This window comes from Antrostomus carolinensis, unplaced genomic scaffold (assembly GCF_000700745.2).
Source record: "Antrostomus carolinensis isolate BGI_N321 unplaced genomic scaffold, ASM70074v2 scaffold11892, whole genome shotgun sequence".
Classification (NCBI taxonomy): domain Eukaryota; kingdom Metazoa; phylum Chordata; class Aves; order Caprimulgiformes; family Caprimulgidae; genus Antrostomus; species Antrostomus carolinensis.
The window spans coordinates 6,342-29,323 of record NW_010297636.1 but is presented as its reverse complement, the minus strand read 5'-3'; the positions used below and the strand labels follow the sequence as shown (position 1 = coordinate 29,323).

The 22,982-nt window shown below is 42.1% G+C and overlaps 1 protein-coding gene across 1 annotated transcript; it reads left to right on the top strand.

The window, feature by feature from the left end:
• Positions 1 to 8,071: 8,071 nt before the first annotated feature.
• Positions 8,072 to 22,022, top strand: VGLL3 (vestigial like family member 3). The gene is made up of 3 exons (XM_010162205.2): positions 8,072 to 8,324; positions 14,031 to 14,531; positions 21,400 to 22,022. The coding sequence occupies exons 1-3, from the start codon at positions 8,093 to 8,095 to the stop codon at positions 21,441 to 21,443; spliced, it is 777 nt and encodes a 258-aa protein (XP_010160507.2). The 5' UTR covers positions 8,072 to 8,092; the 3' UTR covers positions 21,444 to 22,022.
• Positions 22,023 to 22,982: the final 960 nt, after the last annotated feature.

Genomic DNA, 22,982 nt, shown 5'->3' with positions numbered 1-22,982 from the left:
TAATCCTGCTTGCACCAATTTGCCTGAAATATTTGGAGGTTGGAGGGTCTTCACAAACTAGTCAGACTGAGAAACCAGGCTGTTGTTGCTCTACTAAGAATGTTGCACCCTCTAATTCTAGCAGCTGCAAACTTTGGGACATTTGATGTATTTTCTCTGAATCCAATGCTTTTAAAATAATAATTAAAAAAAAAAGAGTAAATATAGAATGAACTCCTCATGCATCTGTAGGCGTAGTGGCAAGATTTATTGTTCGGCTAACGGATGATATTTTGCAAGTCTCTGTTCCTTCAGAATTGTCCTGTCAGGGACATTTAATCAAGCGGTAAAGAACATAAGAAAGAAGGATGAAGTTGCCAGGTTTTTTGTTTTTTCTTACATATGTGTTCAACATGTAAAATGCTTCTGCGCTCTTCGTGAGGATGATGACCATTTGAAAGAATGTTCTTCTTTGCCGGAATTAAAACTGTGGTTTAAAAATAACAGTAGAGGGAAGATGACTTAGTGGGATATCTTAAAAATAAAGCTCTGCATTGGAGGTGAGAAAGTGAAACTCACTCTTGAAATATCCGAGGACTCCATTGAAGCATTTTTCAGTGTCGTCGTACTCCTCTGGTGTCTTTCAGTACCCCGTAAACTGGTTTGTTTTCTGAGAGACAAAGCTCCTCTGTGCTGTGCTCCTCATGGCTTTCCTTTCCTCCTCAGCGTGAGGAGATGTAGGTGTGTTATTCTCACTAAAGCTTGCGTGTCTTCATAGATATTTGTAATAAATCCATCGCAAACATGTAACTGGTTGTGTCAGCTTTCGGTATCAGTGTTGTAGCCTCTCAAGAGCAGAGCGAGCTCCTTAGCTATGGAGCTGCTGTTTCAGATGTATAGGCTCAAATTCTGGGCCGTGGTGTCTTTCTGGAGAGATAACCTCGTTGTATTTCTATAGGTTGCATGCTATAGGGTCAGGAGAAATGTCTCCAGCAAGTGATTGGCATTGTGTGACTGGTCTGCAGTGAAAGGGGTTTGAGGGGCTATCTCCTTATTTATTTATTTATTTATTTAGGCAACAGATCTTAGTTTGCTTTTAAATAATGGACTGGCATGCACCCAGGTTGTACAGAAGTTACATATTTATTTATTTATTTATTTTTATTTATTTTTTAGGGGATGTTCCATCATTGCTTTAGTCAAGCATTGGAACAGGCTGCCCAAGGAGGTGGTGGAGTCACCTTCCCTGGTGGGATTTAACAGACGGGTAGAGGAGGTGCTCAGGGACATGGTTTAGAGGTGGAATTAGTAGTATTGGGTTTATGGTTGGACTCGATGATCTTAAAGGCCTTTTCCAGCCACTATGATTCTGGGATTCTGTGATCATGCCTTTTTAAAGTTACCCCACTCTGAAGTTATTCCCACATTTCTGTACCTGTAGTTTTCACTCCCTTAAAAATCAGCACGGAACTGACTTTTGCCTTGCACAGAAATGTGGAATTTCTGGAAGCTTAGCTTTCACCAATCCGTAGCCAAGAAAGGACTTGCTGGCAAATTAATTTAGATGGGATTTTTTTTTAAAAAAGCACTTAATGGACTGAAGCCTGAATTCCTATTGAATGTTAATGGGAATGGAGGCTTAGCACCTTAGATCTTTGAGATTGCTGAAGTCCAGGGTATTTGCTGGAGGGAAGTAAGCGGAGTACGGATATATATACGTGCTCATACGATGCCAGAAGGAACTGATGAAAATAGGATGTGGCCCTAATTCTATAGCTAAATCGTGGTTTCCATATTCCTTTACCAAAAGACAGAGTGAGCACGTGCTGGTATTACAAGACAGAATCCCAGAATGGTGGGGGTTGGAAGGGACCTCAGGAGATCACCTAGTCCAACCCCCCTACCAAAGCAGGGTCACCCAGAGCAGGTCACACAGGACGGCAACCAGGTGGGTTTGGAACATCTCCAGAGAACGAGACTCCACAGCCTCTCTGGGCAGTTTATTCCTGTACATGGGAAGGAGCCGTGCCTGCGTGAGGGTAAAACCCTGCAGAATGGCAAAATTAAAACACTTTTCACCGTATGCTTTCTTGAGGGGCTGTGCAGCTGTAGTATTAAGTTTTGGCTTTCCTGTGGGCTTGGGTGAGGAATGGGTGTAACAGAGCTGCTCATCCAAAGAGACTCTGGAAACACATAATCGATGAAGAATCCCGTTGTATTCTTGGCGCAGAAGAAACGCCGTGACAGCTTGCCATGCCCTGTCAGTCTGGGTTTAGCAAGCTGTAGAGCTGAGGCTAAAGGTAGGATTCACCCTGGCTCACTAACAGCTGAGCTTAAGACCTTTGAAATGGGAAGTTACAGTAAATAGTAGTTTTGGAATTTCTCCATGGTATGTAGATGTAGAGAGCTAAGCCAACCCCATCCTTGCTAAATCAAGTCTTACATAAAGAGTTGTGATATGCTCAAGTCAGACTTATTGCTGGCAGTGCTGCGGACAGACGTTTTCCAGATAAGGGCTTGTCTCCATTGGCAAATGAGGTCACTAACTCAACTCTTCCTTCCAAACTAACGTTGCAGACAAGGACGAGTTGCGTTTAATGTTGTGTCAGCTGGCAGCAGCTAAACCCGAATTCACGTACTCCTTAGTTTTTTTTCAGTAGACTTCTTTGTGTCATCTGTTCAAAGCTTTGAGGAGGGGTTTGTATTACTAGTGCTGTGTGTGCGTGGCAGTCCGCAGTGTCTAACGCAGCAGAAGGCCTTAGCCTCACGTTTATTTTTTGTAGCTAGGTTGCTTTCTCAAAGCTTGTTCTGAAGCCTGGTGGTTGCCCTCCTACTGGGAACTGAATCAGACCTACGTAGCTCACCCTTAAAGGCTACTCTCAGAATTACAGGACGTAAAACATGGACTAAGTCTTACCCTGTGTGGAGGCTTTCGTTGTGTTTTGTTGTTTTATTTTGTTCAATCCCATGAGACACTACTGAGTTTTAAAAATACTGGCTTGCTTCATTTTGTCATTCTGATTGGGACCAAGTTCCATTTAACCTTGCTGTATCTACATAAAGATAGAGCTTTAGACTTTAATGATGTACTTCTGTTTAGACATACAGCAAACGATGTGTAAATTAATTATTTTTCTGCCACTTCCCTCCATCAGCAGAGCACAGCAGGAGCTTCAGGCTCTACTGCTCCAAATCCAGTGGCTCACCTGAAAGCAAGCGTGTGCCTTTGCTCTTGCCTTGCTCATTTTTGAGGGTAGAAGTTAGCATTTCATGTTCTCAGGGCATGCAGTAAATACCACTTTCAGGCCTAGCATTCCATGCTCTGATTGCTTGAAATTGTCTTCTTCCTTGAATACTTTCTGTGTTATCAAGAGGAGCCTGCTTGGCAGACAGCTCCACAAATGGAGGACTGTCCGGGATTTGCCTCGAGTTTGTTGCTGAAATTCCTTCTCAGAAGCTTTTGTCGAATGACAGCCTTTTTCTCAGGATAGGGGTCATATAGTGTTTCCTCAGTGTAGTTATTCTTTATTTTTGGTTCCTGTTCTTTCTCTCATAATGGAAAAATCTGTAACAGGTGGCCACAGGCACACCAGACTTTCATGCTTGGGAACATAAAGGACCATATGCTGTATGATGGCATGTATGGAGATAATAAGTTGTAGGAATAGGCTTATATGTAAAATAAGAGCTGGCCTGAATTTTTAATTCAAACTTGGCTAAACTAAAACTTTCTCCATTCTCAACTGTGCTGGGTTGTTTTTCTGTTTTGCTGTCTACTGGCTGGTTTCAGCTAGAAGTGAAATTTTTTTTATTTAATTTTTTTTTTTTTCAATTTGCAAAGAGGAATGTTCTGACATTTTTACCAGACGCTCTGGGTGAGATCCGGGACCCTTGAAGTCAGTTGGATATTTGCCATTGGCTTTAATGTGGCCAGAATTTCACTGCATGAGAACTATTTTGCTTGGTTCTGGATAGAGTATGTCAGAAAATAACAGGCATCTTCAAGACGGAGTTTTTTTGTGAGATTTTGGACCACATGTCTTCTTGGTCTAAAAAGTGATCGTTCTTCCTCCAGAAGACAGGATGATGCTTAAACCAGCGTAAACCTTCTCTTTAATATTGCTGTATTAGTGGTGATTTGCTGTTGACCTTTGTTTTCCTTTTGTTAGACAACTTGCAGTAAGCGTTTAAATTCTCTCTGGAAGAGCCTGTTTGTGAATATATGAAATAACATTAAATAATGTTGGTTTAAGCTGAATTCAGCCCATGCTGTACAGCATTATTTACCCAGAGGTTGTACCATTCATCCTTCAGCCACAAACTTGGGTTTATTATCTAAGCTGGCTTCAGATGCTATAGACACTGGATTTCCCTATTTCCCAGTACGCTTAAGCTGACTTTTAATTCTGTATTCTGGGTCTTGGCCAAAATGAGATTTGGTGTGTTTGTTTTGTTTTGTTTTTTTCAGAAGATGCTTAATCTCAGTCTCTATAGTTTTTAAGGAAGAGAGAGGTGGAATTCATGAATATATGAAAGTATTGGAGATGTGAACATAGGGCAGAAATAACATTGTGTTTGGTCAGAAAATACTCTTTGGAGTTGACTGCTTAAATATATACTTGAGCTGTTTGTATGACAAAAGTGCAAGTGATACTGGTCTAGCCCAGATGAGTTATCAGAAACCTAACCTCTTTCTTTTTTGTTGTTTCTTTTGTTTTATTCCACCCCCCCATGATGGAGGGACAAATTAATTTAGCAGTTGATGATCTTACATACTTTTCCACTCACACAAGTGCAGTCAGAAATGCTATGAGATTACTGTTAAAATCAGAAGAAGTAAGACAAAATTTGTGTGCAGGCAGGGTATTTTAAGGGAGTTAGGTGGAGAAAAAAAAAACCCAAAACATTATTAAAGGATGTGTACAGTGGAAAGGATGTTAATATGTTGCTTACAAGGAAGACTTCTAGAGTCACTTTGTGTCACTGTAGTCACTTAGAGTCCTGTAGTTACAGGCTAATAATTTCTTCCTGAAATACAAATTAAGTAGATCACTGAAAAATCTTTTAATTCAGAACTCTCATCCTTTGAAAAAAAAAAAATCACCACAAACCACAACTTTTTACTGTAAATAACTTCAGTCTGTACACAAGGCCTTGTACTTGTCCATCAATACTACCATCTTTTTTTAAAAAAAAAAACATAAAAAAAAGGTCAGATTTGGTGTTTTCAAACCCAGAAGTGCTCATGATATCTTGTAATGACTGCCCATGGACTGGAGGGGAGGGCAGATAGTTAAAATGGAAAATGAATTAGATTCTTAGGCTGTGGAAGGAGGAACATTCCTGCACAGAGAAGCAACTCTGGAGATAAGTTTTAATTTCCTGAGCTCCAGTCTCTATATAGGAACATTGAAAGACTTCCTTCCTGATAACCAAGTCAAGCCTGGGGCTGTATTAAATGATGTGTTTCTGCATATAATTGCATGCTTGTATATATAGATATTTGCATATTCATAGTATAAATTACAAATAATATACCTATAATGATAGAAGTCAACTTTGAAATGTGTTGCATGTATTCAAGGTCTGGCATATACACTGTGCCTGAGATGTCATAATATGTCAGTATCTATTTAGATTTCTATAAAGGATTTCCTTCATGCTTTGTGTCTGTGTAAAAAACAAAACCCAACCAAAAAACAAAACAAAACATAAAAAAACAACCTCCCCAACCACTTGTCTTGCATTTTTAAAAGGCTCTGGATTGTGGCACATCTTTAAGAACCATCAAGTCACCGAGGTGGATGTGTTACACATTTCTAACACAAATATCTCCTGGATATGCAATATTGTTATAACCATTTCTGTCTTACTAAGGTCTCCTTGTTCTGCGATTACTTAGGCAAAACCCTGAAGTTTGCTAGAAGTGGTAACTTAGAAGCATTTCAGGAACAAATATCAGGAGACTCTTTCTTGGTTTACAGAAGGCACAAAACATTTATTAAAAAAAAGTATACGTCACCCCAAATTCTGCATTTGCAAAGATTAGTTTCAGAGCCTCAGACTATGGGTCCTTTTAGCAACTAGTTTCTAGTAAAACTGTTTTAATTTGCTATTTCCATCCTTGGTTCATCTTTGGGGTTTTCTCTCTCTCTCTCTCTCTCTCTCTCTCTCTCTCTCTTTTTTTTTTTTTAAGTGAATCCCACAGTTTATCTATTACAGGATTTTGGGATAAAACTGTAAGTTTTAAGTAAGTAATATTGTGCTAAGCAGAGCCACGGTATAACTTGCTTTGTGAAGCACAGATTTACTTGAATTCCAGACCATTATCTACATATCCCAAATGGGAAAATAAAATTACTTGCATCCCTTATTGCAGTTTGTGTAGCAGCTTCAGAATTAAAGGCATTACTGAGCTTCTCTGTGTTTATCAGTTAACCTACTGTCATGTCAGATACATTGCTTAATTTCTATGAGCTTTTAGTGTTACAGGTTTTAGTTCCACTTGTCAATAGCTCTTACAATTGATTTTTTTTCATAACCATTCATAATCAAGAATTAGCACCAGAGTATCTATTTTGTATCACAACAAGAGAATTTGTCTGTCTTATTATTTTGATTATATGATTTTAGAAAGCACCGAATGTAAATATACTGATGGTGTACAAGATCAGAAACTGACTTTCAGTTATTTCTAAATCAGACAAGCCTATTTATTGTGTAAATGGAACTTTATAGAGTGTGTAGTTGTTTAACTTTTTCTTTAGAACAACTTTGGAAAAAGGGAAAAAAATCTGTAAACTTAAAGAGATTCTGATGGTGCTAAACTGTTGCCAAGCAAACCATAAAAGATAAGTCAAACTGTAATTCTATAGGAAAGCTACGAAATACTTCTACATCTGTGCTGTAGTTGGTTTTGGGTTCCTGAAGCTGCTTGTGTGTCAAGTCAGCTGTGGAAAGCTAAAAGCTCTGATTCCTGCAGCTTGACTGTTGTGGGGAGATTTTTTTTTGCTGTGAAAACAGTTGTAACGTGGAACATCTGAAAAATATGTTCCATGCAAAATGGATCTTCACACACATTTATTTTGACATTTAGGTTTCATTTGAGAGAGAGAGAAGATTCTGAAATAGCCATTCACAGATGGCTTGTGCGAGTTTTATTTTTTTTTATATGCTTCTCTGTGTTTTTGGTTTGGGGTGGATTTTTTTTTGTGCATGTGTTTGCAGACTTGTCAATCCCCCTTCTTCCCCCAGATCACATGTTTCATTTCTTATGACTTGAATTTTTGTCCCTTTTTTTTTTTTTTCCCAGAAGCTGATGTTTAAAAAAAATCAAAAAAAAAAAAAAAAAGGAAAAGGAGAGGAAAAAAAAAATCCTACCCCAACCCCAAGACAACAAAAAACTCCTTAAACCAACCAACTGAAAAAAAACCCAACCAAACCCTCATATCCCTGTGTGCCCCCACCCTGCTACTCCCCAGCCTAAGGTATAGCTTCCCATGAGAAAAATGTTCTTGTTAGTGAGGGAGAATTTATATATCTTGTGGACTTTGATAATACAGTGGAAAATTTCTCAGGAAGCACTAAATTATGCCTTCAGCAACAAGTAGATGTGGGGAGTCCAGAGGACTGTGTCCTCTTAACTGAGGGAAGGTGTCCAGCAAAGCCTGGTAGATGTTCAGCCAGAGGGATGAGATGTGGACATCATGTATCTGGCCACCCTTCTGCAGGTCTGGGCTCAACCTCTGTAGCCTTTATGATGGAAATATCCTTTCCAGGTGGGAGTCAGGAGTCAGTTGTTAGAGCCTGTCTGTTTTCTTTTGAAGGTATTGAGTGAAAGGCATTGCTGTTAAACTGTGGTTGTGAAACGTGCCTGAAAAGCAGATCCATCTGTGTGTGAGGCATAAACTCTTAAGTGGTGCTGGTAATCTCTTCTTCATGAAATCTTAGTTCCTAATATCCTGTGTTCCAACTGTAATTATGAAATGAATATTCAATGTATTCAGTTATTTTTCTTTAAGGAAACCAGATGTTGAGCTTGCACTGAATGCCATCAGTGATACATCTCTTGTTTTGTTTTGAATCCCAGAAGAAGTTAGCTGTATACAACAAGATGCAGGAATCTCTGGAAGTGACCCTTCCCAGCAAGCAAGAGGAGGATGAGAAAGACCAGCCTGCCGAGATGGAGTATCTTAACTCTCGCTGCGTCCTTTTCACCTACTTCCAGGGAGACATTGGTTCAGTAGTGGATGAACACTTCTCAAGAGCTTTGAGCCAAGCCAGTAGCTTCAATCCAGAAACTGCCCTTACCAAGAGCAAGGCAGGGCTAAGTCCTCTGTGGAGAGGTAAGAGGAACAGTATCTTGCTGTGTGTGGTGTGGCTGAGTCTGTGTTGTGGTAACGCACGTTGCATTGCAGCTGGAATTTTGCTCCTCTGTGGAGGTGAAAAAAATCCTTCTCAAATTTGAAAGAACTGAGTTGCTTCTCGGGGTTGAGTGCTCTGAAGTGGTAAAGGGGGAAAGAGGTGCCAAAGGTGTGGAAGAAGCAGGCATCTCCCTCTCTTGCCATCGCCTGTGACTCTGCCAAGGCCTGGAAAGAGCAGGGCAGAGCTCATGTGGCTTCGCAAACATCTGCTGCAAGGTTGGAGGCTTATTTTTAAGCTTCAAGTGTGAAACTTGGCTTCTGAGGCAAGAGCAAAGCTGTTCGGGATGCTGGCCTTGGATGTGAGGAGACCAGTGAAGCCTTCTTGGGTGGCTTTGCCAGACAATTACAATTCATCTACAGCTACTTTCCAGGTAGGGAGGAGCCAGCACAGGCTGGAATGGGCTCAGGTGCAAGCCGAAGTGTGGTGCATTGCAGCTTGCCCACGGGAGGTGGTGGAGTCACCTTCCCTGGTGGGATTTAAAAGATGGGCAGACGAGGTGCTCAGGGACATGGTTTAGAGGTGGAATTGGCAGTGTTGGGTTTATGGTTGGACTCAATGATCTTAAAGGTCTTTTCCAACCACTACGATTCTGTGGTATAAGCATGATGAATGTAACAACAAGCAGATCTTGCCAGATGTACTAGGTAGACCTTACAGATAAGATTTCAAAACTGATGACTGCAGAAAGTGTGCAGGTAAGATGCTGTTTCCATTTTGTTGAATGTGGCAGTCTGGATAGTTTTGCAGGTCCACATCTGCATTATTTCTGATCATGTCCTTATGTGGACTGGCAAAAGGACACGAACTGAGTATCACGAGCAGTGGCCTTGCACTGGGTTGAGTGAGAGAGATACCATGAGGATCCTTGTCACAGAATCACAGAATGGTCAGGGTTGGAAGGGCCCTCTGGAGATCATCTAGTCCACCCCCCCTGCCAAAGCAGGGTCACCCAGAGCGGTGCCATTCATAACCAGTGATGTTGAGGTGAGAGTGTATTGATGAAAGTCAATAAAGAGAGACGGGATTTTCTCTTCACCACTGTGAGGAGAAAAACAGCACAGAAAGACTTGCTTTCCAGAAGGATGATGACAAATCCAAGGAAGTTTAAGCAAAGGTCAGCACAAGTGGCTGGGGAGCTGGAGGAATTTATGGCTTGAGCCGGGACCATTAATGTTAATGGGAAATTTTCCGTTGACTCGACTGAGAGCGGGATCGAACCTATGCTTACTAAAAAGGAGACTGGAGCATTTATAAATGGCCCAGACAGGCTATAAATGTTTTAGAGATGGGATCAAGGCAATCCCCAGACACCCCATGCCAACAGCAAGGCCTCTTCACGGAGCTTGGAGACATACCACGGGTGGGGTTGTGTGTCTTCTCCTTGGCCTCAGACATACCCTGCTGTTTTTCCCTGGCTCCCCCCACACTTGCACAGCTCTCACCTCCCCTGCAGAGTACAGAGTGGCCTGACATAAGGGTTCTTCAGCCATGCTGCCTCCTTGACCCCACATGCCCCATGCCTTCAGCAGGGAACAGAGGTCTGTGTGTCCTGAAAATCTTCCAGGAATAGAGTAAGGAGATATGCCCTCTGCCATTGCTGCACCTGCTGAGGCGGAATGAAAATCCCCAGGGAGGCTGCAGGACAGGGCTGCTTGGGAAGAGAAGCTGACAAGAGTTGTATCAGGCCCAAATGAGTTTCTGAAATATACCTGCTTGAAAAAAGTGGGTCAGGAACGATGCTAACACCTTGGTCTTCTGGTTCATGTGGGGTTGGCAAAGATGCTGTTACAGCAGATGGGTGTGAATTTGTATCCCATCACCTAACAAAGTTAAAATATCATTAGCTTGAAGAGCCTTTGTAAATAACCTTCATGGGGAGGTGGGATTTTTGTCAAGAAATTACTCAAAGATAAATTTTTTAAAAAAGCAAGCTTTTGTGTTTGCAGTAGCTGTTTTGGAAGGTAGGGATGTAAATGGAAAGTGTGTGGGCATAAACTGGCTACTTGGCTCACTGCCTTTTTTCTCCTTTACCTGAAAGCAGGGATTACTAATATTTTCCACATTTTTTTTTCCATCTTGTTGTGGGGTTTTGTTTTGTTTTTTTTTAGTATAGTGTCCTGATGGAAGAGCAAATGGTAGTTTATCCTTAAGGTGAGATTGTGGGTGTTTTTTTGGTTTGAGGAGGGATTTTACTTATGTATAGAAAATAGAACTTATTTTCCTGAAAAGAACAAGTTTTTGTCTTTTAAAAACACTGATCAGTTTAACTTAAAAAAAATGACTTTTTATAAAATATAGTTCCCCGTAACAAGCTCTGGTAAAATGGACTTTGAACATTCAATTGTAGGTGTAGCTACCTGAAATCTTTTGCAGGGGCTAATGAAACTAATATCTTGAAACTAATGTCACCTTAATGGTATTTTTATCAACATGGTTTTTTCCTAGATGGAAGTGTTGGTTTTTTTTTTCTTTCTTGGCTTTGGTGGGGGTTTTTTTGTGTGGTTTTTTTATTATTTATTTAATCCCTTCTGTTTTAAATGAGAAGTAATGTTGTACTACAGAAAATTCCATACGTTGTCTTCTTTACCACATGTGCACGTTGGCATGTTTTCAGTGCGTGTTGGCCAACCACCACGAACATTTGAATTAGTCACTGCTTCGTGGTATCTGAGATGTTGCCATCTCCCTGCCTCCCTGGACTTAGAATAGGAAATTGTGGTAACTGTCATATCTTTCTTGGCAGACAATTTTTGTTAAATGCCTCCTTCCCCTTTCCTGAAAGCCTGTGGAAGCTACTTAGATTATTTTTTTTTTTCTTTCTCAAGGACAGTGCTGAAATGGCTGTTTCTCCATTGGTGTGTCCCACAGAGGCCAGATATCTACCGTGATGGTATCTGCAAAGATAATTGGTTGTGCTCGCTGTTTTTAAAGGTGGGAAGGAAAGGAGACCCCTTCAAACACCATGGAAATGTGTGGTGGTCTGGGGTTGTGGTTCAATACAGAGATGGTTCTTGTTGATGGGATTGCTGCACACTTAGTAGCAGCCTCTGTGAGGACTCAGGGTGGATGAAGCTTTCTTGCATTTTCTTTCAGAAGAAACTTCTTTACAGTGAGGGTGACGGAGCACTGGGACAGGCTGCCCAGGGAGGTTGTGGAGTCTCCTTCTCTGGAGACATTCAAAACCCGCCTGGATGCCTTCCTATATGATCTCATTTAGGTGTTCCTGTTCCAGCAGGGGGGTTGGACTAGATGATCTTTCGAGGTCCCTTCCAATCCCTAACATTCTGTGATTCTGTGATTCTTATAACCTGGATGGACCCTCTATCTTCAGTGACATGGCTTGACCTTGACCAGTAAGGTTGGCCTCTTGCAGTTACAGTCAGTGGTGTCTCGATGTGGGCTCATCCCTGACAGTTTCTGACAGTGATAATGGCTTTGTGAAATGTGCATAGGTTTGAAAAATGGACCAAAAAATGACCAAACATGTTTCTTGTGGTCTAGGTCTAGACCTTCTGCATGATTGGTAAAGCCAAGCTTGGTGTGCAATCTGAGATGAATTCATATTGGCAAATCCAGTGGTTTAAAGTGTTCTCTCCTGTTGCCCTGCAGATACTTTGTGGTTTTCTGTGATTTTTTGAAGTGGGATGGTTTAGATTTAGAGCTTTTCCATGCAGATAACAGCCAGAGAGTTTCCAAAAACTTTTGATTACAGAGGAAAATTTTCCAGAATACTGGCAATGCGTTGTCAAGCTGTGCTCCTCTGTCAAGTAGTGAGGAAAGCAACAGATTGGACATCAAGAATCTTGGGTTTGCTTTTTTTTGTCACCTCTGCTGCCAACACTGTAAGCTATGTGAACTCTCCATCTCAGCCTAATCCCTTGTAACAAGGAACAATTTACAAACAAGGAACCATACCAGTTTTGAAGGGGTGCTGAGGCTTCTGTAATATGCGTGAAGCTATTTCCAGTCTTCTAGCATGAATTACAATAGGACTAAATTGCTTAAAAAAAACCCAAAAAACAACCTTTTGAAGAAAGTAATGTTGGAGTACGGTTTGCTGGATAAACTTGCAGCCTCTGAAGCAGTTTGGCACAAAGAGAAGTTCTCAATGTTTGTCCGTAGTGCATTTGCAAAGTTTACTTGCAATATCAGAAGTTAATCAGGCTCAATATCCTGCCTAAATCAAAGCCAGTTGATATGTGGAAAAATTTCTGTGATTTTAATAGATTTTAAAACAGATGGGTGAGTGTCTTAGTGATGCAGTCTGAAAATGCTTTTACAGTTTTTACTTCCAAAATATTTTTGTGTAAGCAAAGTTCAGAGGCAGGAGTGTTTGCAGAATCTGTTCATTCTCAATGGTGTCTTCACCCAGGTCTCATTCCAGTTGCTTATTAAACAAAGCAAAACAAAAGGTCATTTTTAAAAAAAAAAATAATATAAATATTTTTGTAAATGTAAGATGAGGAACAGAGGATTCCTTGCCTCATCAAATATTAAACTTCCCTGGCTTTATTTCTCCATAGGCTATTTTTATGACTATTCTTTCATCAGCGGTGAAGTTCTGTATTTTTATGTTTCCATCTTTGACCAAAAATCCCCTCTATTTGAGCTGAGACACACTGCATGAAGCAATACTTTCAAACGTGAGCTGGCAAGAGGATTGTGAGAATGAAGATGCCAATACTTCCTTACACATCAAAAACAGTAACCGCTCCTTCAAAAGAGGAATTTTTAGAATGTGATTTCATAATGTAGAGGTATTGGAATCCATTTAAATACAAGTTGAGCCCTAGCTGTAAGAAGCAGCTAGTCTTTTATTTCTGACAAAAAACTTCTTTCAGTTACATAAATGTATCTGTTTGTCTGATCCTGTTGGGTACAGGGCAACACAATTTATTCTATAAGGGACTAACATAAGATGTGTTCGATACGATCTTTATCTCACCAAAGCATGCAGTGAGTTTGAGAAGATCTGGTATTCTTCCTTTAGCCAAATGGCTGCAGTGTGACCTGGTTCTCTGTCCTCAGAAGCATTTGCAGCCACAGCAGCTGCCTTTCTAAATGATGTGTTCTGGTCTGGTTTAGGAGTTAGCCTCTCCCCAGAGTTCCTGTACCAAAATCTTGAGAGAGTTGTGACTCTTCAGCCTGAAGAAGAAAAGTTTTCTTGGGGAGGAGCTTATCAATATGTACAAAGACCTGATGGGAGGGAATGAGGATGGAGGAGCCAGGCTTTCCTCAGCAACAGGACAAGAAGCAATAGGCACGAATTAGAATAAGAGGAGATTCCATCTGAACACAAGAAAACTTTGGGGTTTTTTTTAATTGTTGAGGTTGGCTAAACACTGGAACAGGTTGCCCAGAGAGGTTGTGGAGTTTGGATCTCAGTCAAAATCTGACTGGACTTGGTCCTGGACAACCTGCTTCAGGTGACCCCACTTGAGCAGGGAGGTTGGACAAGATGGTTTCAAGAGATCCTCTCCTACTTCAACTACCCTGTGATTCTGTAATTGCTGAGGAAGCTTGAGTTCAGTGTTGCAAATTTCAGAGAGTAGAAGATCCTTGTGGGGTTTTGTCATTAAATATGTGGTTCACCTTCAGTCATACTTCCTTTCTCTCCTCTCTACCAGAAAGCTCAACAATTTCAAGCCAAAGGAGCAGTTTCCCAACTTCATTTTGGACCAGCTCTTATCAGCCTCCCCCTCCGCCATGCTTAAGTGGAGTACACCCTGATTTCCCCGTTACTGCACCAGGCACCTTCCCAACACCAGATCCCAGCAGCTGGCCAGGACACGGCCTTCATCAGACTGCCCCACCTCCTCCCCCTTCTGCATCCGAATCCTGGCATTATCCTTTAGCATCTCAGGTGAGCCCTTCGTATGCACACATGCATGACGTCTACATGCATCGCCATCACCCTCATCCACACATGCACCATCATCATCCCAGCTCACACCGTGACCCCCGGTACGGGTCCCTGCTGATGCCTTCAGTCCGCACAGCCAGGATTCCTGCTCCTCAGTGTGACGTGACAAAGACAGATCCCGCTGCTGTCACCAGCGCTACCTCAGCATGGGCTGGAGCCTTTCACGGAACGGTGGACATTGTGCCAGGTTTTGGGTTTGACACAGGTAAGATGGCTCGATTGTGTCTGTGACTTGTTTTAGCAGGAAGAATTTGAGCAAAGAAATGGACTCCCTGCAGCTGAAGCTGCTCAGAGCCTTCTCCAAATATATATCCAGGTGGAAATCCCTCCTGAAATTGCTGTCAGGGCAGATGAGCTGTGAAACATCCAGCTCTTGTTGCCTTTTGCTGAGAGACCTTTGTCTGCCTCGGTCCTGTTCAAGCCAAATGAGTTGTGACATTATATATATATTTTTGGTTTAAATCTTGTGGGAAATGGTTAATTAAACTTCCATGTGGAAGCTTCCAGCTGGTTCATCTGTGCGTTCACCAAAATATAGCTCCAATGAGGACTGAACTAATAACTTGTCAGTACATGAGGATTGCATCTTAGTCATCTAAATAGGAACAGGTCAGCATTTCCTTCCTGTGTAGTATCCAGGTGTCAAGTAGAGAATAGAGATTCTGCTTGAGCTGTGAATCCATCAAACTAAACAACTTTCTGTAGCATCTAGGCAGAGATCTGTGAATTGGATTCATTTTACTGCAGGGTCTGTAGCTATAGGATAACCTCCATAAACCATGTCTTCATTGGACTGGCAGGCTCTCGTCACTGCGTTAGAAGCCCTCACTGTTCTTAGATGCTTGTGATCAGGTGATGGGTGATAAACAGTTTCCAGCACATCCGTCCTGGAGCTCATATGCACTATGGAGGTCTCATTTTTCTGCTTTGTATTTATCTAACCAGCAGCAATCCTAGCAGATTAGTACTTCTCAAACACATTGTATGATTTATTAAGGAAATGCTAGGTTTGCATCTCCCTTCCTTTTTCCTTCAGGTATCTGTTTGTCTGTCTTTATACCTCTAGCAAATGCGTGAGAAGCACTTCTTTGCTTTGATCATTGTGCAGGGGAACAAAGAATTGGTAGAGAAACAAATGCTATTTCTTAAATATGAAATAATAAGAGCCCAAAACCAGATAATAAATGAGTTAACCTAACAGAAGTATCTCTCTCTTCCCATAATAGCAACTAGGAACCAATAATATCTTTTAAATACCATGCCACTTGCTGCTTCAAGAAATTAAGAAAAAGTGTAATAGGCTTCAAACTGGGAGAGGGTAGGTTTAGATTTGATATTATGAAGAAATTCTTTCCTGTAAGGGTGGTGAGGCACAGGTTGCCCAGAGAAGCTGTGGCTGCTCCTCCCTGGAAGTGTTGAAGGCCAGGTTGGATGAGGCTTTGAGCAACCTGGTCTAGTGGAAGGTGTCCCTGCTGCTGGCAGGGGGGTTGGACCTGGATGATCTTGAAGGTCCCTTCCAACCCAAACCATTCTATGATTGCATGATTCTTAACACTGGAAAATTTTATATCTATTAATAACATCTCCAGCTATGCCAATGATACAAGAGGAATGACATTTTGTGATTTTGGGTATAAAATGCTAATCTGACGAGACTGGGATCTCAAGTTTTACCTTTCTGACAAATTCTGTAATGGGAGTGAGCTGCCTTCTCTGAAGCCTGAGAAACTGTCACTGTGACCAGTGGAGAGGACAGACCACTTTGACAGTCACCCCAGCAGTCCGGCTCCAGAGCTCTGGTATTTGACTTACCTTTTGGGGATGGAGCTGAGAACTCTGTAGAGGATTGTACAGGGGTACAGTTGGATCGTGATTTTGTTAGGATCCTTATTTGCCAGTGCTTAACAGTGGCTTGCACGTCTTGGAGTTGTCTGCTCAGGGTGGGACGCAGTGGAAAAGGCTCTAGCTGTTAATTTTTGTCCCATGCTTGATGTGTGGGTTTTAGTCCATGAGTTCCTGTGTGGGAAAAGAAAGAGGGGAAACGTGTGACTGGTTTGCAGGAACAGAGGATCTCAGCAGACCAAGGTCTCAACTTGTTTGTGACTATTTAAAGTGACCAGCACTGAAACAAAACCTTAGCAGGCAGTCCCAGTTTGGCACGTAAAGCTTTGGAAACGAAGGAGAAAGCAACAGAACCCAGCAGGTCATGGTAGCTTGTGACATGACAATGATTTGCTCTTTTACCCTGCACACTCATCTCTCCTGTGCTCTCCAAGCAGAGGCTTTGCTGGGAAGGGCAGGAGGGCTCTGAGCTCCCTTTTCAGCCTCTTCCTGCAGCTTGTGCATTTGAGACAAACGCTTTGGTGACAGGCATTTGAGGTGTCATCATGGTGAAAAGAGGGAGCTTAATTGCCCCGGTTTTGCATGCATCTGGAAAGGTGTCACCCCAAGGAAGGTGTCTTGTGCTGCTGGGGCTGCTGATGCACCACAGAGTTGCATCCAGTGCTCACCAGGACAGGTGAAGCTTTTCATGCTCCCTGTCCACTCCAGGGAAGGATTACACTGGATAAGTCTCCACATCACACAGAATTTCATGACGTTTAACTCTAATGTGAGATGGCAATCTCAGCAAGAGAGGCTAAAAGCTGAAGGTCCTGGAAGAGCCAGAGCTTTGTGCAGCGTAGAAATGTTTTCTCCAGAGTAGGGTAAGGCCATAGTGGCAAGAAAACTTCAGTTCTGGAAGTTTTGGCTCATATGACACTGGAGAATAAAAGACATTAATCTGTGGAGCTGTCAATATATCAGATTCCATGAGCTTCAGATGATTTATATTAAAAAAAAAAAAGCTCGTTTGGCATATGCCTAGACATTGCTTTTCAGAGCCCTTCAGATAGGAAAATGATTCCTCCCCTGCTTACTGTGGGTCACATTTCTTGAGCTACTGTCACATGCAATTATAGAAACATTTGCAAAATTCCTCACGCTGAATTATATGGAATGATAGTGTTGGGATCAGGGCAGGCTGGCTGTAATCTTACCCTCTTCCAGCTAGATTGTTGCATCTCTGTCATTCTAAGCCAAATATTTGATCTCATGAATGGATGGTGCGGAATCATTTCAAAGGTTAAGAGGGGCTTCCCCTTGCACGCACGGCATAGTTTGAGAATTTCTGTTTCAGAACAGATTGTGTGGGACATCAGTGTATCACCCTTCCTAGAGCTAACAAAGTATTGATCTGTCTTGCACATCTGTTCGAACTTACATGGTCCTGTTTTAGAGGATGAAGGGGGATTTAGCTACCTGATTCCCATTAAATGTGGCTTAATCCTCACATTGTGTGCTGCAAATTAACCCTTTTGGAAGCTTCTTTATTGATACAAGTGGGATTAAAGTCTACATCAAAAATCTATTAAAACCTGTCGTGTTTGTGGTTGCTGGCATGCAGTGTCTTTCCAAAGCTGAAGTGCCCAAGCAATAATGCTCAATATAAAAATATGTTTTATATCAGGTATTGATATAAACACATTTATACATAAATGCATCAGGCCCCTGACTCCAAGAAGGACATGGAGGTGCTGGAGCGTGTCCAGAGAAGGGCAACAGAGCTGGGTATGGGTCTGGAGCACAAGTGTGATGAGTTCGTGGCTGAGGGAACTGGGGTTGTTGAGCCTGGAGAAAAGGAGGCTGAGGGGAGACCTTCTGGCTCTGTCCAGCTTCCTGAAAGGAGGGTGCAGAGAGGTGGGCACCAGTCTCTCCTCCCAAGTAACAAGTGACAGGACAAGAGGAAATGGCCTCAAGTTGCACCAAGGGCAGTTGAGATGGGATGTGAGGAAGAATTTCTTTGCTGCAAGGGTTCTCAGGCATTAGAAGGGGTTGGCCAGGGCAGTGGTGGAGTCCCCATTCCTGGAGGGATTGAAGAGTCGTGTAGACATAGACCTGAGGGACATGGTTTAGTGAGCATGGTAGTGTTGGGTTGATGGTTGGACGTGAGGATCTTAGAGGTCTTTTCCAATCAAGGCAATTCTGTGATTCTGCATTGATATAAGCACAACATGTTTGTGCTTTAGACCACAATTCCCTGCCCTGCTGTCTTCATTTAATCAGCTCTGCTATCACCCAATGACTCCTCCCCACCTTGGAGGGGAAATTGAGAAAAGGAAAGGAGACCCATGGGTTGAAATGAAAACAGATTTAATGAAATAATAATAAAAACTAATATTAATACTAGTAATATAAAGTACACAAAGTTGTACTCAGCCGGCAGAAGCATGACTTGCAACAAGTGGGAGAGTGGGCCTTGGGAGCAGAACGATGGGTGAGACCCCCCAGAGATGGTGACCATTGAGGAAGAGAGTCGTTCCTAGCAACCTTCCCAATTTATAGTGAGCCTGATGTTTATGATACGGAACACTTCTGTTGGCCAGCTTGGGTCAGCTGCCCTGGCTTTCCCTCCTCCCAGGCTTAGCACCTTGGAGCTGCTAAAGACTTGACCACTGTGGAAACCCACATACCATGACTGGCCACAAGTTAAAACAGAGTGTCTTGTCAACTTAGTTCCCACTGAATCGGGTGCTGCAGTCCTTTTAAAAATGCAGCTTTTCCAACAGAGAATGATTTCTATGATTCTATCCCAGTGAAACCAGGACACTGGCTTATGTCAAGCAAAGCAAGGTCAATCCCCAACAGCATCGACTGCAGGTCACAGCAGACGTGCAGAGAGCACTGGAGCACTGCTCCAGCCGTAATCCCACAGTGGCGGGGCTAAATCCTCATGTTTATGTTAAAGGGTGCTCAAGCCAACTTGAACACTTAAAATCAGGGAGGGGAATTGCTGTCTTGCAGTGGAGCTGATGGTTATGGCCATCAGTGTTTTCCTGAGGAGCACTTCAGGCAGTAGGTCAGATCCAGCTGAGCTGGCAGCTGCCAGGTCTATGGGTAGCCCCATAGGAAGGAGAGCAGAGCATCTGCAGAGCCTAAGAGGATATCCTGTCCTGGTGTTGGACAGATGTGCTGGAGGAGGCTTCCTCTAGCCCCAGCACAGTAAAAGCAGAGCAGGATTTTGGTGTATCTGGGGGCTGTAAGTCTGTCTGAAAATTGAGGTGCCCGTCCTTTGTCGTGCAAAGTTATACACACTGAGGTGCGTAACTTTAAATTCAGGTGAATTAATCAACATCTTCTAGTCCTGGCTAACTATGGAAAGTCCACTTTTGGAAATGCCTGTAGTCAGTGTGTCACGTTGAATATGGAGTGGTCAATCTGTTGACTCTGTTGAGTTGTTTCTGTTCACACACACACCCCACAAGTTTGTCACAACTCACTAAGTTTGTTTAGGTATTCCCCAGAACCTACATTCTGCTCGTATGGCAATTAGCTCTGATGTTGGTACCCCAGAATTGTTCTGGTGTGGCAATACTGACTTGTGCAGCACCAAGCAAGGGTGTCGTTGCTAAGAGGAACATGTTCCTGCTGCAGGTTAGTAGCAGGGATGCACTTGGATGACATATTAAGACTGTAGATAGCCTTGCCATGAAGAAGATGGGAATACAGTGAAGAAAAGACATGGACCAGTTAGAACAAGTCCAGAGGAGGCCACCAGGATGATCCGATGGCTGGGGCACCTCTCCTACGAGGACAGGCTGAGAGAGTTGGGGCTGTTCAGCCTGGAGAAGAGAAGGCTCCAGGGAGATCTTATAACGGCCTTCCAGTACCTGAAGGGGCTACAAGAAAGCTGGGGAAGGACTTTTCATAAGGGCAACTAATGACAGAACAAGGGGAAGTGGGTTTAAGCTGAAAGAGGGGAGGTTTAGGTGAGATATTAGGAAGAAGTTTTTCACTGTGAGGGTGGTGAGACACTGGAACAGGTTGCCTAAGGAAGTTGTGGATGCCCCCTCCCTGGAAGTGTTGAAGGCCAGGCTGGATGAGGCTTTGAGCAACCTGATCTAGTGGAAGGTGTCCCTGCTGCTGGCAGGGGGGTTGGAACTGGATGATCTTTAAGGTCCCTTCCAATTCTAACCATTCTATGATTCTATGATTCTAAATTCTTAAGCAGATCACGTAGTTCATGCACTGGTCTTAGTATGCTATGTAACAGGGCAATATATAGTATGACACAGACCAGAGCATTGCTGTTGATATAGCAATGGTAATTTATAGTGGGAAGTGCACCTTCATTTCACAAAATGTGGTTTTCTTGGCTCAAAATGTCAAGGAACAGGTTTTAAATCAGCCAGTCCTAAATACCTTTCTACCTCTTAAAATATGTACCTGCACTTCTCTCCCTTCTGCTTTCCTTATTAATGAGTAAAAATGGATCTTCTTTGGGAAGTTTCATTGTCACCTCCCCCTCTATGGTCTAGATTTTAGGTATCCGCCCTGTTGAGTGTAAATCTAGTGAAGATTGAATCCCTCTGGAGCAGAGAAATCCCAGATTATAACACAGCTTCCAAGTCTGTAATGCTAAAGCCACAACATAGCACCACATTTATTAGATAGTCCTCACTTTTTATAAAGGAAAATGTTAGAGGAACTCATAACAAATGCAAGCTGAAAATCATTAATTTTTCCCATGTGGAAGCACTAGCCATTCTTGGCTAAAAATCTGACACTCTGTAGGTGAAATTGGTTTTTTTACTTGCTGCAAGAATATTTTCCCTCTTTGTAAGGTGAAATGCCATAGAAACTGTGAGATCCTAAAGTGTCACCGGCCTTTTCTAAAAGAGGGAGGGTCTGTGGCTGGCCCCTATCAGGAAAAAATACTTTATTGTATACTGGACTGGCCTTGCTGGAGGATTTTATCACACCATGCCATGCTCCAAATGAGGCCAAATCAATGAAGTGCACACAGGGTTTTATCAGAATTTAAGTGTGGTTTAAGCTTATCCCACATAAACTATAAAATAGGGAGCAATAGCAATGTTACTAGGCTGTTAAGTTGTGTTTTGGGGTTTTGGGGTTTTTTTTTTTAATTTCTTTTTAAATAAAAGATGTCTATATTTATTTGCTTGGGGAGGGGGAGGAAAAAAGCTGTTTCAAATTTTAATTTATTTTTTTTCTTCTTCTTTTCTGAAATGTAGGTCTACAGCATCAGGACAAGAGCAAGGAAACTTCTTGGTTCTGAAGTTCAGCTAAATTAAGACCAGCTAGAGCTGGAGTAAGCGCGGCTGGGCGGGCGATATAACAGTTGTTGACCCCTTCTGCATGGGGCAAAGGACATGTATGAAGATGAAGAGCCAACCATTCTGGTTTTGCTATTGAGCCTTTTGTTTGTAAGGCCATTTATGGGTCCCACAGTGTTTGAAAAAAAAAAAAAACAACCAACCAAACAAACCCAAACCCATAACTTTTCTTTCTTTCCTCATCTGAGCCTGCTGCAGCTGGGCAACCTAACTCCTTTCTGCTCCTTTAACAGTGTTTTGTTTTGTTCAGCTTGATATTTTTATGAACAGTCTCAATTGTCAGGAAGAAGACTCTCCCTTGACTGCAGTGCGCCTCCTTTCAGGAATACAGTATTTTGTAGCTCTTTGTGCATCTATTTTTGTAGAAATACAGAAAGTTTGGGTAAGGATTGATGGGCTATTTTAGGATGACATATTTTTTTAAAAAAAATTGTAAAATTGTTAAGTTCTGTTTAAAGAACTTGCTCTCAGAGAAGCACTGGCAAAAAAAAAAATGTATAAAATGCTATTTTTAGATGTCTGTGATGTGTTTGTGCATTTTGGGTTTTTTGTTTTGTTACCTCAAATGTCTGTCTATCCTTTCTTTTTAAAGAGCTAAACCTTCCTTGTTTCCACATTACTAGATTTTGGTGTTTTTGTCCTTTTGTTCTAGCTTAAGCAAGTAGAATTCGCACCTAAACTTTCAGCCAAATACTTTTCCTGCTGGTGTTAGATTGTAGTAAGAGTGTTTTTATTTTCTTGCTTCTATAGGGGGCTTTGTGCTGTGCTGATTGTCAGAAGCTTGTACACACCTTTAGCACAGAGCAAAGCCTGGGGTTACAGGAACTGCATTTCCAACCCATCCACTCTTTCAAAATGGACCAAGTACTCTTATGGATTTAAATCAGAGATGAGTTTGGGTCTCATCCATGATGCATTGAAGCTGTTGACCACAATTCTCTATGGGTTATGTTTCAGGCCCTCATAGTGCTCATAAATATCAATATACTCTTATTTTAACTCATGAGGCAGGACTTTCAGCTAAGCCATTTCAAGGATGGTAACTTGTAACATCAATATGCAGTAAAGAAATGTCAGTTTTATAAAAAAATTGTGGCTTGTGGAAACAAAATGTTTTCAACTAGCCTGATCTGTCTGCTGAGCACCTCAAGGAAAGCGCTGAAATTTTCAACTGCCGTTGACTTCAAAAATCTGTTTGTCTAACCAAAGATTTGCTGTGGGCCTTATGAGACCCCAGCTGCAGATCCTTAATTTCCTAAAAAGTTGCACGTGGTCAGTGTGCACAAATTCAGGCTCGGCTGCTGTCTGGGTAAGAATCTGAACTTGGAAATGATGAGGCCATGTCTAGCCACAGCGCTCTGCAGGGTGTTTGGGAAACCCCATTTCTGGCCCGAGCCTTGGGTCTTACTTGCATAATAAGGACTTAGTTGAAGCCAAGGTGAGCGTGATGCGATCCTGAGTAAGGGTTGCAAGATTACCCT